General features: G+C 38.6%; 2 protein-coding genes across 8 annotated transcripts; both read right to left on the bottom strand.

Moving 5' to 3' along the window:
- Positions 1-524: 524 nt before the first annotated feature.
- Positions 525-9,431, bottom strand: LOC120743178. Of its 7 annotated transcripts, none has more exons than XM_040046786.1 (28): positions 8,826-9,431; positions 8,637-8,738; positions 8,349-8,444; positions 8,145-8,264; positions 7,960-8,062; positions 7,778-7,883; positions 7,462-7,701; positions 7,156-7,374; positions 6,929-7,073; positions 6,674-6,859; positions 6,442-6,582; positions 5,413-5,604; positions 5,206-5,313; positions 4,925-5,069; positions 4,538-4,844; positions 4,224-4,306; positions 3,903-4,057; positions 3,349-3,475; positions 3,090-3,221; positions 2,848-3,009; positions 2,413-2,715; positions 2,233-2,345; positions 2,064-2,136; positions 1,861-1,955; positions 1,639-1,753; positions 1,099-1,301; positions 777-998; positions 525-639 (listed from the first exon to the last, which is right to left on the bottom strand). In XM_040046786.1, exons 1-28 carry the CDS (start codon positions 8,910-8,912, stop codon positions 571-573), a joined length of 4,149 nt encoding a protein of 1,382 aa, XP_039902720.1. In that variant the 5' UTR covers positions 8,913-9,431; the 3' UTR covers positions 525-570. The 7 variants fall into 7 exon arrangements, with proteins under 7 accessions (XP_039902720.1, XP_039902712.1, XP_039902707.1 ...); XM_040046778.1 differs by having other exon boundaries at positions 777-846; positions 922-998; positions 2,064-2,345; XM_040046773.1 differs by having other exon boundaries at positions 2,064-2,345; positions 4,538-4,817.
- A 1,068-nt stretch (positions 9,432-10,499) lies between these two features.
- On the bottom strand, positions 10,500-12,500 carry igfals (insulin-like growth factor binding protein, acid labile subunit). Its single transcript, XM_040046857.1, has 2 exons — positions 12,385-12,500; positions 10,500-12,247 (listed from the first exon to the last, which is right to left on the bottom strand). Exons 1-2 carry the CDS (start codon positions 12,401-12,403, stop codon positions 10,506-10,508), a joined length of 1,761 nt encoding a protein of 586 aa, XP_039902791.1. The 5' UTR covers positions 12,404-12,500; the 3' UTR covers positions 10,500-10,505.
- Between the last annotated feature and the right edge of the window lie 11,428 nt (positions 12,501-23,928).

Below are 23,928 nucleotides of genomic sequence, written 5' to 3' on the forward strand. Positions count from 1 at the left end.
ATTTCATGGATCTATTTACTTAATGTAAGTGGGTTTAGACATTATAGATTAAAACATATGTCCCTTATTTTGTGATGAGCTGTATGGATATGTAGGAAATTCTATACTGATAATTGTAGAAATTATTCTGTTGGTATATATTGATATTTTTGTGTTGTGAACACAAAAACAGGTGCAAGTCTTAGAATACTAGATGTTTCTTTTCTACATTGAGGATTGTGTACCGCATATTTACTGTAGTGTATTACTAGTTTGTTAACACTTGTTAAATTGTTACACTACAGTTATGCAATGGTTTACAGAGTTCACAAAATTATTTTTATCATCTTGAGAATTAAAATAATTTTTCATCTGAAAAGTGTGACTAATTTTTGTCTCAAACACAACTGACAGAAAAAGATTTTGCGCCTTAAAGAGGAAGTGGACTAGCAGAGGAGGCAAAATGCTGTTTTTGAATAAATATTTATTGAACAATATCTAAAAAGTAAAACAAGTGAAAGCTATAAATTTCTATGCACTTTTTGGAGCAACCTTTGGAAAATATGCTTATATGTGCACACATTTGAATGTTTATGGCACAGTGACGTCACAGCTCTCAGAAGACAAGGTATCAAATAGGTAGCATATCAGCAGCATAGCCTGGAAAAGAATATAAAATGAACAAACTTCAAATGTATATTAACACATTGTTAGGGTTATTAAGCTGCTGAGGATGTGGTTTATTTAAATATATTAAGAATAAAAAAGAATCAAAAGTTGATATTTTTCAGGTGTACCTCTTTTTCATTTTCTGGGAAGGCGATGCTTTTTCCTACTTGCTCCAGGTCTGGCCTTTCCTTATAAATCCTGTTGCAATAATGCAGAATTTTAAAAAATAAATAAACAAAGTCTAAGTTTATCAAGTTTGTTTTTCCTCCATACCTTTTGAGAATCAGGCCAAACTCAGTTGCGATATTTTCTCTTCGGAGAGCCACGATGAGACAAGGAGTTGAGTTGATCTTTTGAGAGCATAAGAAAACAGCCAAAGTCAGCATCTGACTGCACTGTCTGCATGAATTTATGGTCCAAATAAACCTGTATCAAGGTCCCATTCTTCACCTTCTCCCTTATGTTTGACGCTTTAAGTGTCTCAGATATATGTTTTTGCTGCTCATCATCTAGGATGCTCATCCTTCCTGCCACCAGATGGCAGTCTGATCCCAGCACCTGCTCCACTATCTCCAGTTGAGAAGGCACTTGGCTGCCTGGTGTAGCGTTCAAGGGTATCAGCAGACAGGTTGTTTGCCTGTGCTTCAGGGACCCTAGTACCAACAAACAAGCAAAACAGAACATTTGTTTGCGTACAGCTTACAAAGGTTACCTGGAACTGAGTCATATTTCAACATCCTTTCCAAGAGAACCTCTGCCAAAAAGATAAATCATTTAAAGGGACATATTTGCTTAAAAATAACTAGTGAACCCTGCAATGTTCACTGTTGTCAATTAAACTGAGTCATATTTAATAATGGGGAGATGTGGATTCATTAATATGAGTACATGGCTAATGCGTTATGATTAAAATGCATAGGTGCTCATAGCTCTGTTTTGTCAGCAACAATACTGTATAATTAAATAAAATATTAAAGAAAACACCAGAACCTCCATTCGGTCGTGATTCAGAGGAGACTGAAAGACTTTCCTGAGCCGCTTGAGTCAGTGTGCAGCTCCGTTGACGCTCTACGGAGGCTAATGGGTCTGAACATAAGCTGAGTATCTGGGGAAAACAAATCATCTGTTTTTTAGCCAAAATTACAACCCTTGTATTCAACATAGGATGGCTTTGAAGTCTGGTTACCCATGTCCCGTGTTTAACAAGCATACTTGCTCCTGTCTCATTGTGTTGGTCTCAGTACAGCAGAGCCCCTCAGGAAAAAACTTCCTCACATCCATAATTGCCTGCTGATACGATCCTGATCCTGTAACGTTGGTTACTGACATTTTAAACATAATACTTACATGGTAATCCTGTTCTCGTGTACGAGTATACAGGGTAGTGATCACAGAAGCTTATAAGTAGGTCGTACCATGACAGGTCATCCACATTGAAGAGTCCTCTTGGCTCAGCATGTCCAGCAGCCTCTTCACAGCATTTTCTCCCTGAAGGCAGAGAGCCAGCGAGGGGCCAGAGCACAGGTTGTACCCACTTTCTGCACGCAGCAGTGAAGTAGCACCACTTTTGTCATGGGTCACTACCTGTATGCCCACCAACGTGAGGCCACTCTGCTGAAGTTTGCTGACTATTTTAGTGAGACTGTGATTCCAAGCTCGTGGTTTCAACAGGCACACGGTGAGCAGCATCTGTGGGTCTGAACAGAAAGTTAGCAGCTCTGATGTATCACTGAGAGCACCTTTCATAGAGAACAACAAACTTACCGGGAATCATTTCATGCTCGAAGAAAAAAAGGGAGGCTTGTCTGAGGGCCACTTCAGGTGTGGGAGACATGAGGACACTCAGGCTTTGAGGACAGTCATGCGGTAGGAGCTTCCTCAACGAAGAAAAATCAGCAAATCCTCTCAAAGCACACACTAGAGCTGGAGAAGACATCAGCGTTTCCATGCTGGTGTAGCAGAGCGGATCTCCCACCTCATACGGGCTCAGCTCCTGGGCTTGAAGTCGAGTCAGCACAGGAAGCCACTTCAGGCTGAGGAGCCTAAATCTAGCATGTTGTTCATCACCTATAACATTAAAAAAAAGGTATTGCAATCAATCAGAAACAATAAAGGTAATTAAGAGAACTGTGATGAGGCCAAAAAAAAATCACTCAGAATGAGGTTTGTTTAGCTAGTTGTGCTCTCAGATACTTCTACCTTCTTCTTCTATCAGCACTCTGTTTAGGAGGCTGAGGCCTTGGGTCAAGTCCTTCCCACACAGAGTCAAAACTACTACCTGCTCCATGTCAGGTCTGAATGAACACCTGTGATGAGACAGGATCACACTGGAGGGATTTGGCACTGCCCACATGCAACTAACTACAAAGAAAACATATATAAGTAGAGAGTTACAGCACGGGATCGTCTTCTCGTATCTGTGCTGACCATAAACTGCTTACCAAAGTTTTGGAATAAGTTCTTGTTGATCGGTACAGTGTGGAAACACAAGCTTGGCTCTGATGTGTGAACACCATCCTTTCCTGAGTGAATGTAACCCAGAAGCTTATGAGCTTTGAATTCTTTCATTAGCGCTGAAACATATGACAGTTGGACGAGATTATGTTGACAGCAAAGACTTCCTGCATTATAAGACACACATTTTGACATTTCACGTTACAGAGATGAATTATGTTATAGGGTTGAGACAGATTTTGAGACCTGATGGTAGACCGACACTGTGACGCGATGCATTTTCTTTTCTCAGCAGTAACACGAGACAGTGAGAGGGCAGCTCTAGCTCTTTTTGATCTGGAGTGGAAGCAGGTGGACTGCAGAACACAGATGCCTACCAACAAATTATATATTATTATATGTTTTACTGATTAACTTGTACCTATGAGTAAAAATAAAGTCATATTATATTTCTCTTCTATTATTATTGTTATCATTTTTATTATTATTATTAACCCTTATTTAACCACAAAAAAGAATAACTCAAAGGACAGCAGTACAATAATAATGACTAATTATTCAGGTTATTCAAGCAAAACATTTGAAACCTGAACTGCCTTAAATTCATTTGATTCCAGCAGGAAAGAGCTGCATTTGAATGCTCTTTTTCCAAATTCAGTATGAACCTTTGAGACAGATAGAAGGAATAATTCTTGAGACCTAAGACAATCACTTTCCAAACCTTTTTTGCTTAGATTTGATTGATTAGAGCTTTTCTCTCTAAGACTCGGTGTACTGAGTGAGTGTCTTGGCTCTTCTACCTGGAAGCTGCTGAGGCCCAGGAGGGAGGCCCCATGGCTATGAACCTGCAGTCTCTGCAGCCCTCTAAGACTGAAGCCTCTGCGTTCACATACAGCCAGCACTTGGCCATAGCAGCATGGAGGAACAACAGGTGACACCAAGAGGAGGAAATCAGCTACACAAATTAGGGAGAGAAAGAAGAGGAGCTCCACTCAAGTAAAATGTTTTTATCCTTGATACAAACAAGGACTTTGACTCAGGATGATAAAAGTTAAAAATGAAAGGTGAGCACTGACACATTTTCCCTACTGTGACAGTTTGGACTTGCTGAATTATCGTACCTTTAGTTGTGGCACACAGGAAAGAAGATGATCTGCTTGGATTGGACAGGATGGCTCCAGCTCTGTCATCTGAAGGCACACTTCTAAAAAGAAAATGTTAGGTAGCTGATTCTAAAAACATCACACTGTAACACTTTAAAATAAGCTCCAGTCATCCCCACAGGATTACACCAACACCCATCAGTTAATGGCATCAATTAAATGTAATAAATACCCTGGAATTTGTCCAGGGTGGTGGAAAATGTGCAATAATCCGTTATTTGATAAAAAAAAACAAACTTCATGGACATAGTTCAAGAACATTTTCCACACACCTGTTGTGATCCTGTGCACTTCCTCCCCGCAGTCTTCCTGAAAACCACAGGCACAGCTCACTGTGGACCTGACTGGCCAGTTGGGGTGAATAGATGAATGGTGGTTCTTGATCTCTGCAGTGTAGACCATCGCTGGAAGTGGTTTCTGCCTTTTTGGGCCGCAGAGAATCTAAGGAGCTAGTTATGTCCTTCAACAAGGAGTGGGCATAAGGACCTCGGACTGCTAGAGTAACAACGGGATGACAGGGCTCATGGTCTCTCAGACTACCCGCTGTTCTACCTGAATGAGAGGAGACGTTTTCAAAGGCTTTTTTTAATCAGTAAAAAAACAAGCATCCAGGCCAAGTGGAGTAACTTTAAGCACAGATGGTATTAGTTATGTCCTACCAAAGCGCTCACTCAGAAGCTCCTGTGGTGGATAAAGCAGCCGGAGACCACACACATCGAGTCCTGAGTCTAGGACCAGCTGGAGGGTGTAGTGTGTTAGAAGAGGATGTTGAAAGAAGCCACTGCACCCCAGAACAACTGACACCTACAACAAAAGTCGAGTAAAAATAAATTTAGTCCCTGCTGTTCCTCTGACTCTGTGCTTCCTGCAATCAAAAGAAAGCCGTTAAAGAAAGCACAATTACTCCTGCAGATAGCACTTTTAAAGACACCCCGCTCACCTCTGTGTGTACCTCCTGTGTGGTCTCTTTCCCCTTAAAAGCACGATCCCGAGTTTCCACTGTCTGCCAGTAAAAACCTGGACTTAGACCAAATGTCCTCTCTATGACCTAAAAAAAACAAAAAACAAAATACAGTAAGCAGGAAGGAAAAACATCTGAGCGCTCTGATGTTGGGAGTCTTAAAGCAACCTTCCTGCAGCAACCCACCGTTTGGTTGGAGGTGGCAGAGATAAAACAATTTAAACAGGATGAAGGGAGGTGGATGGGAGAGGTGCAGGGTCGCTGGTCCAACAGGTTTTTAAGGTGAGGCAGCCAGCTGGTAATTGCAGTGAGTGAGGTCTCAGAGAGGAACCTGCAGACATTATTATAGAAAGGTGCATAGACGTCTGTGTCCCGTTTCTAGAAAACAAATATGAGATCTGCATCACTGTCAAATTCATGAGACAAAGGCTACATTCACACTGCATGCCTTAGCACTCAAATCTGAGCCACGGTTTACATCCCTTTGTTTGTTTGCCCATTCAGTAACAAAGCTTTCACATACTGTTTCTGATGCAGTGGCTATTACTTCTGTATTAGGTGTCAGGATGCCGTTAAAGGAAGGAGAATCTTGACTCTGACAGTAAAATTCCTTCCAAAAAAATAGCTAAAAATTTTTTTAATGTGAAAAGATAATCACAACGAGTTTATATCCAAAACATCAGACCACTTTGTTGAAGCGATAGCCTGTGCAGCTGAACTAGAGCCAGGCCATACTTTCATGTCATGCCAAGTACCATGTCACTTTATCCTTTATTTAAGCAGGCAAAGCATTAAAAAAAACTTCTACAAGCATTTTACAATGCCAATCTGGGAAAGGGTAGAGCCTCTTGAGGAACTAAGTTAGCTTCAAAGAAGTCTCAAAAGCAGTAAGAGTCGCTGGTAAAATTTTGCATCCTGGTGGTGAAAGTTTTAGCTAAAAGTTGCAGGGGGGTGATTACAAAAAAGGAACTGTGTCTGCCAGCACATCTCCACTCAACTCTCAGGTCAGGTTAGAGACCGGTGACATGAATTCTGATTTTACTGTTCAGTCTGAACTCATGATGTACCTACAATCTTTGCAAACTATATACAGACCTGTGTCTGATTTAGGCCACAGACTGAATTGGCTCAAATCAGAATTTAAAAGGTCAGTTTTGTGCAGTTTAAATGGTTTTTTTGTGTGTGTAATTTCTTTCTCATTTGTTTTGCATGTACCCTTGCTGGATAACAGTGACGAGCCACAATTAAAACATGCAAAGCCAGTCCATCTTCTGTCCACAGCTGGTGAAGTCCTGCAACCCAGAATGGGACCTTTGCGCTGATCTTGTCTTCACTGCTACGTGGCTCTGAACCGACCTGACAAAACATGAACACAGAGGGGAAAGAACTCAAAAAAACAAACTACAGTATGGCTAACATAAGAAGATAGAAACCACTGTCCACTAACCAGAGACAGAAACCATGCCACTAAAGTGTTATAGATGTGTAATTTGGTTGCAGCTGGATATTTTCTCTTCCCATGTCCTCTGTCTTCTATCACACCAGGACTGCAGAGGTTGACTTTCAGCAGCATGGAGCCCTTACTTTCAATACCTGCTGGTAGTGTGCAGATTGGCTCTTGATGAGATGCTTCCTGAAAAATGGGAAGTAGTAAGTGTAGGGAAATGCACTGTGCATTTACTCTGAATTAAGTGACACTTACAAACTCATAGAGAACATCAGTCATTTCGGCAGCTGGCTGCTTCCCGGACACAGATTTGGTTGGACAATGTTTTTCCAGCTGCCTAAGAGTTTCCTGGGCTTGTTCATGGTGAGACGCCTTCTTAACCCGTCGTCTCAGTTGGTCCCTAATAGTTCGTCATCATCGCGGTTAACATATTTGTTTATAAGAGTTAATACAAATAAAGGCAAACAAAACAAACTCCATACCTCTGCTGTTTTGGTTCTTTAACTAAACTTCCTAAAACAGTTTGTGGGCTTTCCACTTCAGGTTCGGATTGTTTATCTACCCACAGATGTTCTGACTTAACATCTGTGCTTGCTTCCACGCCGAGCTCTGGATGACGCATACGTTTATCAGGATATTTATTCTCATTTCTATTCATCTCCCTTACTTTTTTAAGCAACATACTCTTTCCAGTCTCTTCCCTGCAAGCACAGCAATGACAACATGAGCAGAAAGAAAACAAGCACAACTGAAGTGTGACCAACGTTCCTGACGCAGGATGTATTTACCTGCCTCCCATATGCAATCCACTGTGCACTTTTAAATTGTTTTTCTTTGCAGGTGATGTTTTCTGGTGAGTGTTGTTGTGTTTGGCTGACGTCTCTGATGGAAGATTTGGGGATGTTCTTGCTGGTTTTACTGAGGGATCAGGGCAACGCAGGTCAATATAAACAGTGGAACATTCCCGGTGGCTTAACTGCAAATCTATTCCACACTTTTCCACTGATCTGCTCGACATTCTAGTTTCTCTGCAAGAAAAAGGTTGATTATTATAATAATATTATCTTTAAAGGCTTAAGGATCCTGGGCAGTGATATGACTTACTTGTCGGAGTCTGGACTCACAGGTTCTAACACAGACGCAGTCTGATTCTTACAGAAAGCAGCTAATTTCTCCATTATATTCTCCTGCAACTTGTCTGTGCCACCACCTGCAAAACAAAGATTCAGTTCATAAACCTGTCATCGATCACTACAGCCTCAGTGAATCGTTTCATAATGACTTATCTTGATGCGTTTTCAGGGGTGCAACTGTTACACGGGGTTGCAAAGACAGCTTGTTCTCTTTTAGATTTTTAAGGGCATCATCCAAGTCCCACTGGTCAAGCCTCTGAATGTAAGTTTTTAGAGAATATTTACTTGCATTGTTTATAACTGCTTTCATATGATGTTTTTCTACTCTTCAAACTTACAGCAAGTGAGAGAACAGGGCAACCATCATAGGATTTCACATTTTCCAGGTCTGGTTTTAAAGAGGCCTTCAGCTTGACTCCTTTATTCAACACCTCAGAATTATCCTCACCAGCACCCGCCTTTAATGATAACAAGAAAACAAAGTACATTTAAAATGCTGTGGCTTTATGGTGCTGTGCTCTAACCAGACCAGTATATCCCACCTCAGCATCATCAACACAGGCTAATGTACTGCTTTCTACAGTTTCACTAACATCCATCGTTTTGCAAATCTCTTCAGATAATGGTTTTGGGAGCTCCTGATTGAGGGAAACGAGACAAATAAAAATAATAAAAATAAGAAATAACAATGATCATTTAGAATCAGAATCACAGAAACAGAGGGAAATTGAGTATTTATTATTATCATTCATGTCATCATAATCAGTCATTTGTTTGCTTGGGTTTCATGATTTTTCTATCATTTAGAATAAAAAAAAATATTCACTGACCTCAAATTCAGCATCTACTGAAAAACTGTTGAAGTCCTCAGGAAGCTTCAGGGAAAGAGCAGCTGGTCTTTCATATATGGCGATGATTTCGTCTTTCTCTGGCTATACAACGTTAAAACGGCATTAATTGTGTAAATAAATAGTTATTAGCGGACGTTAGCAAGATTTAAGTTTAAAAACACAACTTACAGGTGAAAGGTCAAAGTCCATGGTAGGAATATTTGGTTTAACTTTCTCCAAAATTGAATTCCAACACGAAGAACGGTTAAAATCCATTTATAACAATGTATAAAAAGAAACTAATTTAAAGTAAGAACGTTTTTTGTGTTGTTGGTGTGTCTTTGAGCTGAATGTGTAATTGTTAGTCCCTGGGTACTTCTTGGTTACCATTGGAAACGAGAAGCTTCACAACAGTGTTGCCTTCAAATGCTGCCAGTAATTCCCATACTGAAACGCGAAAGTTTCGCGAAAATGTGAAAGCAAACAAGTACTAAATTGGCATAGTGTTCCAAAGTTGCCTTGTGTGTGTGTTAGGGCAGGTAAGCTCACCAGGATGTAACTTTTCTAAATATAGGGAAATGTTCTTTTTATGCTGGCTAACACTCTTTTATGACCTTTTAAACAGGAATTTTCCTAGTTTGCTAGCTACCGTGCTAAAATTGCTTAAAGTTATAGTTTTCACACAGCTGAATAAACGTCAAACAGAAAACCGATTAAACAGAAGTCTGAGATGATCGAATATTTACGCCAGTGTCCTGTTATATTTTAGACAGAAAGGAGCAGACGGCTGAGTTTATTTAACTCCACCGAGACATCTGATGACGCAAAACTGAAGGCTAGACCGTCCAATTTCACAGCCGCTCACTTCCGGCCTACCGGGACTTCGGAGGACCCGGCCCACGTAGACCGCGAAGGCCGGGTCCTCAGGTGGATGCAGGCTATGAATTTGGACACCCCTACAGGTGCTGTGCATAGCCATACTATACCTACTATTTCAAGGCCTACATACGATTTTACAGGATTGCTTGATGTTTTTTCTAATTTTAACTAACCAATACTCAGACATTTTTGATGCATTTGTTCCAAATTACAGATCCTGTTTCATTTTTGTGGTAAGCCAGGCCAGTGAAAATGCCAGGATTTAATCTGTGAAAGTTTTTGAGCTATTCATGTTCAAACATTTCTTCAAATTTCAAAGGCCTATGATGATGATGATGATAATTATTAATATTATTATTTTACTTTGCTTGAAATTACTGCAATTAAAGTACTGTCGGGCCTTATCATAATGTTAATACGTTCTGTGCTAAAGTTAAGTTATCTGTGTTACAGATCATTTTATAACTATTTTAGCAAAAGTAAATGAAACACATTTGCACATTTGAAATGTTTTATTAAATATCTCAGGCAAACTCATATCCATATGAAGCACTTCAGCAAAGGTATTACAAATTGAGCTCTTCACATTCCATCATGCTCTCTAATACTAACATAAATTGATGTGTCACAAAGCATTGTGAAGTTGCTGCATCACATTTTGTTTTTCCTAGTGTTGACAATCTGCCAACTGTCATCACATTCAACCACAACCACATATTTAACATAACTAATGAAGCAAAAGGAATATTGGTTTTCATGGGATTTCCTTTGAAGAGAATCCAGATATGTTTAGAAACAAATAGCATTTTCTGTAAAAGCATGAGATGACAGGAGCTTATCTGTTAATAGCTATATAAGAACATGAAACACATTTCAGTATTGCAGTTTTGATGTTCAAATCAAACTTAAGTAATTTACAATGTTGAAATGCTAATGCTGATAGCAGAATTTTAACCAACCAGCTCCATAAAACTGTCTTTGTAGTGCAGCTTAGCAGTTTTGGAAGTGTTCACCGTCCACATCCCGTAAGTCCTGACCTGCTAGGCGAGGTGGGCTGGTGCATGTGATGTTGTTGTATATGGTGATTGTCGTATCAGGCTCTTCACCTTCTGCATGGGTCTCCACTAGCCGAGGAATCACCTGTGACTTCCTCAACGCGTAGTTTCTAAGTGGGAGGTTGCTGCAGTCACATTTCCACCTGTTTCCAGACAGTAATAGTTTTTCGATATTATCAGAGAAGTCTGGGACCAAGCTTGTTAAGGCATTATCTCTCAAGTCTAGGTAGCGCAGCCTTGGAAGAATCTGCCTTGTGCCATTTTGCAAAAACTGTCTACACTCATTGTTGGACAACAGCAAGTACTCCAAATTCTTGAGGCCAGAGAATGTATGGGTGGTGAGAGCACCCAGCTTGTTGGAACTCAGATCTAGTCCCGATAAGCCTACCATATCCACAAAACTCTGGTGTTCCACAACAGAAATATTGTTGCGTTGCAGAAATAGCCTCCTTAAACCAGACAGTCCTCTGAAAGCTTGAGTTGTTATCTTAGTTAAGCAGCCTCTGTCCAGATGTAGGCTGTGAAGCCTTGGCAGACCTTTGAACATTTGGTCTGGTAGAGTGCGGAAGCAGCTTCCAGAAAGGTTAATGACAGCCACATGAGAGAGGCCTGTGAAAGCCCCCACGTGTGCTTCCTGCACTTGATTGTGTTCTAGTTCTAGGACCTCTAAATGGCCAAGATCTTCGAAGATCCTATCCCCCAGAGTTCTAATCCTGTTGTAACTCAGTCTTAGTTCTTCTAGGTACTGCAGATCACGGAAAGTTCTAGGCCTAATTCCAGTGATAGAGTTGTGAGAAAGGCGAAGTACATGGAGATTGTGCAGGCCAAGGAAGGTGTCATCATGTAGAGAAGTCACTTTATTGTTTGTCAGATCCAGCCATCTAAGTGACTTCATGCCTGCAAATGCTCTGGGGACCACTGTTAAAATCTGATTCTGTCCCAGGTAAAGCTTTTGCAGTTTAGTTAGTTTAAGAAACACGTTGGCTTTGATCACCTTGAGGTAATTTCCTGTCAAATCTAACTCTTTGAGCTCACCAAGGTTTTGAAAGAGCTGTGGCTGCAAGTAAGCAAGTCTGTTTCCTGCGAGTATCAGCTCTCGCAGACCTTGCAGGTCATGGAAAGCTGTCTCAGGTAAGACCGTTAATGAGTTCCAACCTAGGTTAAGAAGCCACATTTGTGAGAGTCCTGCAAACAGTCTTTCCTCAATGCGACTGAGTTGGTTGTTATGCAGACTAAGTGAAGCAAGGTTGGGTGTATTCTGGAAGACTGTACCTGGTAATACCCGGAGGCGATTCCGCTCAAGGTGAATATGTGCTAGCGACCCAAGGCCCTTGAAAGCCTGAGGGTCAATAGTCGTCAGCTGGCCATTCTGAAGATTTAAAAAGTCCAGGTTGGTCAAATCCCGAAAAGCTGCGGCTGGGAGCGTTGTAAACCGGTTGCCATCCAGCCAGAGAGAATAAGTGGATGGTGGCATGTCAGTTGGTACTTGTGTGAAGTTGCGAAAACTGCAGTACATGTTGAGCTCCGAGATGAAATCATCGTATTGACAGGTGCACACCTTAGAGCAGGGAATGGGATCTTCAGCCACTTTCTCTGTAGCTGCTGTGTCTGACTGTGGAAACACCAGTGATGTTCCCAATATCCAGACTACCATCAGAGCAGTGATTTGCATACTAGCTGTGGAGAGAATATTAACATGTAAATATAAAAATGTAATACATAAATTCATTATAGAATGCAAAATATGGTTAAGAAATAAGAAATAAACATTAAATTATAAAATTGTTAATAGTTAAAGGCCAGAAAAGATTTACCTTGAGTTTCAGAGGTCATGATTTAAGGCAGACAACCTGTGTAATAGTGAATGACTGATCCTTGTGCAACTGTATGCTGAATGAAAAGTCCACCAAGCCCCCAAGCTTCTTTTTTTTTTTTTTTTGGTCAGGTCCACTTTTTCTGCACCATTAACCCATTCATTTCCATCAGAGTTGTTAGTAAGCACATTTATTCATGTACTTTTTCTTAGAATTTTCAGTTGGGCTTTCTAAACCTTTCTTCCCAGCATCAATACTGATCATTTCAGTGTCATAATAATAGCATAATAATAACAAAGTCTGCAAAATGAGAATATTTTAGACTTTCCATTCCTCTCTGCGGTTTTTGCTGTGCTGAAATTTCTCTTTTTATGTATCTCATTTCTTTGTAAGGTTTCTCAAATATTGTCAGCCCAGGTGGCTGGCAGAGTCATGCCACTGAGTGCATTTACTGTAGATTTTAACTGAGATACAGTGTTAAAGAGATGAGATTAACCCAGTGCACTGAGCCATTGACTGAATTTATGACGTTTTTCAGGGTTTTTGTGGGTTTTTTTTCCTGCTTATAGGTAACCCATTATCAAAGGAACATTTGTCTAAGGATAAACTGACTGAACATATATTTCACTTCCAAACTTAAACTTGGAAGCATACATCATATGCATATTAAATATGCAATAACATTTTGTCATCTGTTATTGAACAATACTTTTGGAACAAAGCTGTTATATTTGAAAAAAATTAAGATGTATGTGTTTTGACAAAAGCTGCATGTGACATAGAAACTGACAGCAGTGCCAGAAATGCTTCATTCACGAAGTTCATAATGTAGGATGGGGTCAGTTCCAGAGGTCAATTTCCTTATCAATGGCTGTAATGACTAACTTTGTGTTTGCTCTTTTTCCTCATATCTGAGATCTTTAGAGAACCATGCTAAAGCTCTGAAGGCCAAGCAAATCTAGATAGTACTGTGTGCTTAATCATTCATTTGATTTAATTTAATTGGGTGATTTTCCAACACTGAATTTTTAACAATATGAAGAAACATTATATTACATATATAGTGACTATTTGCTAAATCTTGTCCACTGCTGCATTCCACAAATTGGCAAAATATTATCTGTTAAGAAGTGTACGTGATGTGCAGCACAGCCTTCTTCAGTTGTTGATAATTACATCTGGCAGATTTATACGTTAATATCAGTGATAGTTATGTTTATTCCAGCATTCATCTAAATCAGATGGAGCTTGGTGTGTGTATTGTAGTCTTATTTTATATTTGATCTAAAATACACATTTTTAAATGATCTTTAATAGACATTTGTATTGATTAATACATGTGGCACAAAGTTAGAGTTTACACATCGTTTTTTAGGTATATAATAATACTTTTATGTCCCACGCTGAAAAGAAATGCACTCCATATTTCTCATATGAAAGGATCATGTGTCCTGACTGAAACCTTTGTCATGCCTGCAACTCTGATAAAGGCTGCAGAGTGTACAGAGATAAACAGAATTAAAATGTTCTCTTGCCAGTAGAGAGCACTGCTGGTTTGCTGTTTCATCTTGGTCAAACAGCACTGTCTTCATCTGTGGAAGCCTTTCCTATACTAACCAAAATGGTTAATGCTTAATAGAGTATGAGCAGCAGCGATAAGCAGATCTATGGATTTTGCTATGTCTTTCTAGGCTTCACTAGATCAACCGTGGAAAGCAGCTTTCTCGTTCTGAAGTCAATTTCTTTCTTTTTTTTCTTTTAAATGACATGAAAAGAAAAAAAAACTTGGAGAATGGCTGCTGCAGCGAGCTGTTCTTTGATTTTTGCATCGCTGACAAACACCTCTGATTGGCTCCTTCTGTGGCATACACAGAGGTTTCCAGCTTGGTCGGTTGCTATGAGCTCACTTGGTGGAGGAGAGGCATCTTAATAGTGAGCGGGAAAGCCTGTCGCTGTGGTTGTAGTATTTTGACTGGGCTTTGTCTTGTTTAAGGAAGAATAATTTTCTCAAATAACTCTATATACATTTTTTTAATTGTTTAGCAGCAGAGAAATTGGCTAGAAAGCAAGAAGTCAATCTAAATTAAGCAGTTGGATGCTGATCAGAGTTAAAACTAATATTAATTCTGCTACTCTGCCAATAATTGAGATTGCCAGTTAGAGAGATAAAGTATTAGAACACATACACTGTAGCTAATGAACACACAGGCTTATCCTGCTGCAGCTATGTTAGGCCTGTTTAACTTAGACTTTTGTCATTATCTGGATACAGAAATCATACAAGTTTAAACTGAACTTGGTTTTCAGGGATTTTTATTAGGTTTAACTGTTTTGGAAATATATACTATACTACATTGCCTGTCCATCTATCTGTCTATTGTACATCATTAACAGTAAAACACATATATCTAGTCACTCTCATCCCATCCAATGACCTACACTTTTTCAACATCACAGTAAAAAACAATTAAACATGCCTATTTAGCAAGTGAAGATGAAAATTTGTTGCTGTGCTTGTTAAAGTGATTATGACTCAGACTTTAGTACTTTGTTTTTTCTCTGTGTTTTTTTGTTTAATTGGCTGGTATTCAATTCACAGTCCAAGCTGATTCACCTTTGAAACCACACAACTTATCTTGTTGTCTTTTCAAACATAAAACGCTATGTGACAAGCCAACACTAAAAAGACTGTGTGCGGTATTAACTGCTTCATTTTAGAAAAGCAATGACAGACAAAAACCACCAGAATTCTAAAACGAGTCTAAGAGAAGTACATAAAAACCAGCTGAATGTAGTAACTTCGGTGAAGAAATAGCTCTATCAAAAGAAGAAGAAAAAAACAAGCTGTAAAACCAAAGATTACTCCTCCTGTGCTGCTGTAGTGGGCCTCAGGACATGAATAATGTTGGACCCTCCTGCTGCTCTCATCTGTTGCACATAACACAGTGGAAAACAGCCAAAAGGAGCACTTTCATTTCTGTGCTCTGTTGCTGTAACAGGGAAATAACTTTTTACTACTAAAGAAAGGTTAAATAACTGATCTCTTTTCTTATTCTTATAATCTGCTATTAGGGAAGTGGAGAGACTCTAGTGACCCAAATTGTTTGATTTGTCTCTGATTAAAGTTGGAGCGACACATAACGATAAACATATATAAGAGCTTCATATGGAGTGACAGTCAACACTGCCATCCTCTGGTCGATTGTTGCACTCCTCCCTTTACGTTTTAAAAACAAATTAATAAAAGAGAAACGTGTTTTATCTGAGTTTAAATCATTGTTCAGTTGCCTTTGGTTCAGTACTGCTTTGAAAGCGCTGCCACCTCACCCTTTGACAGTAAAAAGACCCTCAACACCCCTGCAGTGGCTATTAATAACACCCAGGGCTCACAGTCAACTTGCTGCTTTCAAGGAGGAAAGAGAATTCAATGACTCAGTGTCCACATCTGGAATCTGCTGGAACTGGCCATTTTTTGGTAATTGACTGTGATGATGTGACCAAATCATGCAGCTGATGACCTAGATTAGATTTCTATTGTAACATTGTAACCGTTGGATGTGTGCTGCCATAGCCAATCGAATACCTATCTATGCTTTTTTACATGCCGCCTGTTACAAAAATATACTTTGTTCCCATATATTTAGTTTAAGATAACACACTCTGACATATATAAAATTGTATTTTTGCACCAACAAGGTGCTTTCTAAAGAGCTATTTGCTGAAAAGTATCAGACCTAAATGAATGTGTACAGCAGATGAACAGTATCTGAAGATTATGTCCATAGAAATAGAAATGATCAAGCAAGAAACCTGACACATGACGTGAGAGATGAATCACAGGCTTTAGCTGATCCATCTAATGTCAAGGGTGGCTGTCAAGAAGCCATCCTTAAGGAAGGGAAATGAAACAAAAGTTGATGTATACCAGATTAGACGAGGCTTAGACTGAAAATCAGGGGTAAGAGGTCTGATAGAGTCATGAATCCAAATGAGGTTTTTGGTTAGAACTGTTGTCAATATGTACAAGATGTGACAAGTATATTTTATCTAACATTATAATGAATGCCTTGCAGTAAACCTTGGCTAGCAGACCTCGAGTACTTAAAGATTTATTGCTGCAAAAGCTTTTATTTAAATGCTTTTGCATATCTACATAAACAAGATGTTTATCACAGAATGTCAAAGCACACCTGACCATGAGCTACTTTTTACTGGTCCCTTGTGCACAATAGGTCACCACACAAGATACCTCTGCATGTTTGATTTGGCTGTTTTGTTTTGTTTTTTGTTTTTTTTACACCTGATGCCCTTCTATTTCTATTTATTAAAGAAAGAAAATGTTTTGCAGTGATAGACAAGAATCCTGACAAGGTGAAAAAATAGTTTGGCTACTTCAGGGTTAAATTGATTTATAGTAAACTGCTATCACACATGTCAATTTATATATCGTCAAAGAAAAAGCTCTGAATTGAAATGAAACTCCATTGAAACGCTCTCATTTTTTTCCCCTCACTGTCACCCTGCCCATTTAGCTATACTCAGGGGATCCAGGATGAAACTGAAACACCTAGACAATGTCAGCTGAAGAAGACAGGTGAGAGAGACACAACCAAACACTAATGTCTGTGTGAATTAGGCAACTGGGAAGAGACCTGGATCTCATTGAGAGGAGGGAAGAAAAGCAGCTCCTGAATCCCTGTAGAAATGCAGATAATCTGAAGCTTCATTTAGGTCTCTCATTCATTTTTTTCTTCATTTATACCTTTTTTTTTTTATCTTCACATGAGTAAATGCAACTTCATGTGAACAGCGTAACCCAAAAATGGAAATATAAAGGTATATTAGCTATTTTATATATTACTAATAAAGCTACATATCAAACATTATAAGGACTTTGTAATAACCTCCCTTTCAAATGCATTGGTGAATGCTGTTTGAAGGGTGTGGATTTGATTTGCAGTGGGTTCACTTGTAGTGTGGTCCAATTTTGGAGGCCTGTGGGCCAGACGCAGGTGGAGCAACATTAATAGTGACATATCATTGATCTCCTTTGTCTAATGTTAGTTGTCGGCTTGTCTGCAATTTCGGCATGCTTCCTAAAATTTGGCTTTGAAAAGTTGCCGCAGACCCGATCTTGATTGTTTTTTTTCTACATGCTATTATTAATGGAGAGTGTCTTCTGGTAGTTCATGTTCATTTTTTTGAGGAGACAGTTCCCTAAAAAATGCCAAAACTTTACCTTTACTCAGCAACTTTAGCAGCGTGTTTGTGCATGTCACATCAGTTCTCCAAATGACAGTGAAATTGGCGCCTTTCAAAGCTTTCTGCCAGAATCAAACAATTTCCTGTACTGCATCCTTGAAAAGAATTCTACATTCTTATCTTCATACTTCTTAACAACAAAAACTCTTTACACTGTCTCTCTTGTTCAAGTCCCCATCGCTATTGTGACATTTACTATATCTTTGGACCTGTCACACTACAGTAAGAAACCTTCACGCGTGGCAGTTTCCTTCTTTCAGTTGGTCCTGCAAACTTTCCTGACATGCCTTTTATTTAATCTTCAACAACAATGTTGAGATGCTTCAGTGGTCGTCTTACAGTTTATACACAATATATATTCCTGAAGTGGTAAAACGCGTAATATGCTTTTCTATCTACTCCTTTCTTTGTACGTAGGTCAAGTCAAAAATGTGTGTCAGGGCAAGACGATAGAACTGGTTTTGTGTTAGCAGTCTGTAGCCCGCAGCTCCTGCTCTACATTTAAGGCAGTAGAGTGTATAAATGTGGATAGAAGTGTAGGTCAATAATAAAAAAAAATAACACTGTGCCTATGGGACAATGGAAATATTTTAATAGTTCCTTTTCTTAGACAGCTTATAGCACATAGATATCACTTTGGCTTTATCATACAGCCATGAGAGGGCTTTAAAGGGTAAAAGGCAAGATTCTACATTGTTTGCCAATCCATTGCAGAGCTAAAACAAAGAGAGGGGCAACCAGTTCACACTCACAACGGTGGACAACTTAGAATCACCAGTTAAACTAACCCCATTAACTGCATACTTTGGGACTGCAGGAAGAGTCTGGAGTACCCAGAGAGAAGCCATGCAGGCACAGTGAAGGCTCCAACAACCCAGTGCATTTGAACAGAAGACCTTCTTGTTGTGATACAGCTGTGCAGCATGCTAATCATTTCAGAGTGAATATACTCACTCTTAGTATGCCCTTCATATAAGGAAACGTAGTATGTCTTTATACTTTTAACAAGCCCATAGACCATCCTTGAGGTCTTTCTTGAAACAAAGCAACCAAAACAGCCCATTGATTTGAACTTTTTTTCAGGCCCCAAAATAGTGGCACCTCATCAAATAAAGAGGTTAATTCCAAAACAATCCATTACTACTTTATTTAAAACTTTAATAACTGGGCCTCAGCAGTTGAATTGCCTAATGTCTAGATAAAGAGATGTTATTCTGGGATTACTGGGAAAAACTAAGAGCATCTCAAAGCAGTTTAAATTGGTAAAAACTCGCAACATGCGCTTCTTTTTCTTCAGATTTACTTTACAGTCAGAATTCCTTACAGACAGTGGATAAATGAATTATTAACTAGTCCAACAGTAGTTTCACTGCAGAAGAGCTCGTTTTAGCTGACAACATGGGTTCTGTTTCTGCCTTTTGAATTCTGCCAACTGCTATGCTCCTCTGGAGAAATATAAAGCTGCTTTTTCCCGTCTTGTTTTATTGGGGCTGTAATTTTCTAGCTTTGTTTCTCTCCTGAAAGAGAATTGTTACTGTAATGGGCTGCTGTCACTTATTGTTAATGAGCAGTGTAGGGACGCGGTTTTTTTCCTTCTTATTTCATATGCATGCAGTGAAATATCTTTGTTTTGTTTTCTTTAACTCTTAGAGCAAACTGTAGGGAATTAAAATATAAATTATCATCAAAATAAATTCCCTTTCTAAGTGTGTGGATCAATAGAAGTTGGCTGATATGTTATTTTGTTTGTTTGTTTTTTAATTTTGCTCTAAGGGTGGCCTGCTACATTTCAAAATAAAGTCAAGAATTTTATAGTGCTGGGTCTATTATGTGACTTTGCTGCTTAACCATCACAGAGGACTTTTGTGAGGCTGCCAAAGCAAAGGTGAGAAACCTTTCATGGAACGGGTGTGAAAGAAAGAAATGAGATAAAGAGGTGAAGCCTGTCTCCGAGCACAAAAGGACCTAAAAATTATATGCCATGTCTGCAACCCGAATGAACTGCCACCAGTAAATGGAAAAAAGATCAGCTGACACAGAAATGAAGGAAATTAAATTAATACATCATATGACATTTTTAAGTCCATACTATTAAGCTGCAGAGGACTTTGCAGAAATGGGGTACATATCATTGCTAGCTTTGTCAGTGTGTTAAAGTGACGGCAGTATATCAGTTTAGACATAAATGACATGGGTGGCTTTTGCATTGCTGTAACTGCCTGCTTCATTTAGGCATGTGTTGAAGGTAGTATGTCAAATTATTGGAAAGTTTCAATTTTAGTACAAGTGGAAAAGTAAATCATGAAATAAAACACAATAGCATGTAGCCTTGGCTGATTTTACAGAATTCGTGATGGCGTGTACTCCACCTCTTGCTCAGTGTTAGCTAAAAAAAAAAAGGTTCCAACCCCTCTACAACCCTTGTTGGAATAATGGTTAAGAAAATGGATCGATGAATGCCTTGATTGAGCTTGCAGAATAATTTGGGAGCCGTTTTAATTTTCTTGTGAACCAAAGGGTTCCCAAGCATTCATTTTCAAAGTCACTGATATTATTAAGCTGCAGAGGACTTTGAAATTCATCAGCTTGCTCTCAGTTGTCACTCCCCTCTCTGTGCCATTTCTTGATTAACTAAGCACTCCGCAGAGGATCAGACACATTTTCAAGTGCTCTAAGTTTATGTACATTTACATTTACTCTCATTTTACATAATTGCTAGATTCATACTTTGCAATTTATTATTAAGTATGCAATTAGGGTAGATTGCTTCCAAAGGACTTCATTTTGTTTTTTGTTTTTTAAGTGTCATGGGTACATTCAAGGAGAGATTTCAGAAATAAAATGGTTTCTGTAGATGCTTAAAAATTGCTGTGCTTACGGCTAAAGTACAAGAGGGTATTGTTAGACATGGCTGAACAGAAATAGAGGGACTTTTAAAGTCCAAGTTTCTTTTTGTGTCTCTTTTACCTTTACAGCAATGACGCGGCTCGTTTAAAGTGCACCCAAACTGAGGAACAACTCAAGCTCAGAAGTAACAAACTATAAAAAAAAATTATATGTTCTTTATATTGTAAGGTAGACCCTACAATAAAAGGAATCTGTCTGTAAAAGGATTCCAAAAGGACCTGGAGTGGTTTGGCAGTTCCTGGGTCCAAGGATAAGCAAGGTTTGAAGGACAGGTGGGGAAACAAACGATCAAATATAAATCTTAAAGCTGTAATATTTTTAAACTTACTTTCCTTAGAATTTCATATGTGACTTGGGACCAACACGCAAACAACACAGGAGGTCCAGGTGTACTTATCTCACAGTCACACGTATGCTTTTCTTTGGATTGACTGAAATCTCTTAGTAGATGACAAGCAAGAACATTCACTAAAATACTGGAGTAAAGAAAAAGCAATCTGGTCTTTGAGGATTAAAGAACTAAAATGGTTCTTGTAAGTCTTGTAAGTCTCTGTAGGACAAACGAAGAAGGCTGATAGAAAACTGTATTTAAATCTTCATGAAAGCACAACACAAGTATGCATTTATAATACAGTACATAACTTTTAGGTAAATTAATGAATTTACAATTATTACGTTCACACTGATATCATTATATTATCTTACTTTTATGCACAAAAAACATAAACAGCAGCACTCACCGTTATGATTGAATCAAATCTTCAGTGTGCAGGAATACAACACCCAAAATTTGGTAGAGGAGCTGAAATAAAGCAACTTTCATTAATAAGGTAAAACACTATGAACCCAAGTTATCACAAACTCCAAAGGTTTTGCATTGCTTCTCTGAGGTAATCAGAGTATCTCAACTGTGCCTATCCCCAAAATAACACAATGACCTTTCTTTTGACTTGAGCTAGAGGAAAGACTTCCCTGTGTCTCTGTCTGCTGTCTAGGCATCTCTCAGAGGAGCTCCACATTCCTAATCTCTATGTACCTCCTTTCAGAAAGTCTCAGATTGTGCTGTTTCATTTGCTCCACAACAATCTAGGCTAAGTTGCTTTGCAATTGGAAATTTCTTCCTCATTTAACGTTTAGCTTGGCTGCAGCACAGCTGAATGTGTTGTGATCTTTTCTGGCCTTTCTCAATTAACATAGCTGCCTTTTCATTAGAAATGCTGCATGACTTCTTTGCATTAAGGAATTGTCATGAGAACAATACTCCAGTAAACATCTACTGGTATTGTAATGCTCTTTAAACTGAACCTATAAATACTTAACTATAGTGTAGCATATTTCAAAATGCCTCAGCCCTCCAGGTACATCAAGCCAAAGAACACCTTCACTGTATAGCTGTTGCTTAAAAAACACCAATTGTATTCATTTAAATGCCACAAGTGCATTTTTCCTGTAAATACAGAAATCTCCCACATTTCCTCACTTTATGACTCATAAAAGGTAGTTATCAGCTGTTTTTTTTTAATAAGCATCAGCTCATATTGAATGCATCTGCAGCAGAATATGCAGCCTGTTCACTTTGTCATGTCAGCGACTATGAAATCTCGACAGCTTGTCATCTGAAGCTTCTCACTGGGCTCCTATTTTTATTGCAGTCACAAGGAAAAAAACTGGCACAGTCCCTCTCTGTTTACTGTGCGCATAAAAGATATGTATGACTGTATGTATGTCCTCATGCATGGGATGGCATTGTTATGGGAACCGATTCTGCAGTCAGAAGTCAAATCAACTGAGTAATTGAATAAGACATGTTAAACTTCCCTTTAGTCCAATAATGCACATTTCATGAACCCCAAGAATTGTATCACTACTGGTGTGGAAGCAGAGAGGGCTTACACAATCCATTCATTGTATAATTGCATTCTTATAATTGCGTCTTTTGTCTGCTGCTGAAGTCACACAGAGCACCTGAGTAAGTCTGTTTCAAACCATCAGTCAACTGTTCTATTAGCCTGTTGTTGGTGAGCTTGATGATAAGGTTGAAAATTATCACATGAGAAGAGGGTCTTTCTGCGAGTATGCTAGTGTGACCTTAGATACTAACAGTTACTAATCAGCTAGTCTAAAAGTACTTATTCTGAACGTTGCCTGCTGATGTCACTATCCTGAACAGTAATATCAGATAAGCTTCGTTGATGCATTCATTGAGTCACCACTGACTTTTTTTAGGATACTGGTTAGGTTGTTGTCATGTGCTACACAAAGCTGAAGTTGCACGCATGCATTTGGCCTCATAGTTGTTTTGAGTTAACCATCTTTTTCTTTACAGTAGATATGTAAAAAAAAAAACATGTGGATGTTAATCTAACCCTAAACAGGTTTTCATTATTTTGGTGATGGATGCTATAAAGTCAAAATGCTGCATGGTCAACATATAGTTTGGGCCATGAGTCTGTTCTTTCCTTTCCTATTAAAAATGGTAAAAAATCTATTTTTTATTACATTGCTGGTGATTTTTGATTAGAACAGCTGTTTTCAAACTGTGGGCCACTAGAGGTGGGTGTGGAAAATCAGATAACAAATATGAAGTGAAACTAATTCAAATAAATATTATTTTATTGGGGAAAAATAAGAGTTTTCTAATGTTAATGTGCTAAGGCCCCTCCTCTACAATACACTGGATACTTGTATTGCCAGCATTATGTTAAAGTGGATTTATAAGGGTTTCATTATACTGTGTGTTTAATTCACGGCTAACTTTTTTTATGCAGGATTATTTTCCTTATGAATTTATTTTTAGTCATTTTATACTCCACTAATACTTTTCTAAAATGTTTTGAAGAAGATCTGTTGAAGCTGTTGAAGCAAAGATTTGTTTTTCAGCGAATGTCTTATAGAGTAGTTAGCCGGCACAGCTGTATTTTAAATTACACAATCAAAGCAAAAAAGTGGAGCTCAGAAGAGGAAGCAGAAAAGAGATCGATATGAACACCAGGACTATGGTGACGCTGATGACTTCTCTGAGGACATAGCCCAGAAGAGCTGAGTAGTTTTTGTAAAGGACTGAAACATTGTTACCACTTATGTTGAAAATATGCACTCTACTCTGTGTGATTATAGCTAGAAGCTGGTGTACTATTACTGTGATGAGTAATGATTGATAAAAATGATGGGAATTATTGAGTGAATTATTTTGGTTTCTCAGTTAGAGAATGCCAAAAAATGACTTTAAAATTCAACAGATATTTAAGAAAAGACCTCTAAAATAAATTAAATAACTTACTAAAAGTTAACTAACTAAATAACTTAATGACATTTGAGTTGTATGTGAGATAATAAGCATTTTGTTTTTCATATTTTTTATTTGAATTAGAAGTA

This window comes from Simochromis diagramma, unplaced genomic scaffold (assembly GCF_900408965.1).
Source record: "Simochromis diagramma unplaced genomic scaffold, fSimDia1.1 OVJJ01000321.1, whole genome shotgun sequence".
NCBI lineage: Eukaryota > Metazoa > Chordata > Actinopteri > Cichliformes > Cichlidae > Simochromis > Simochromis diagramma.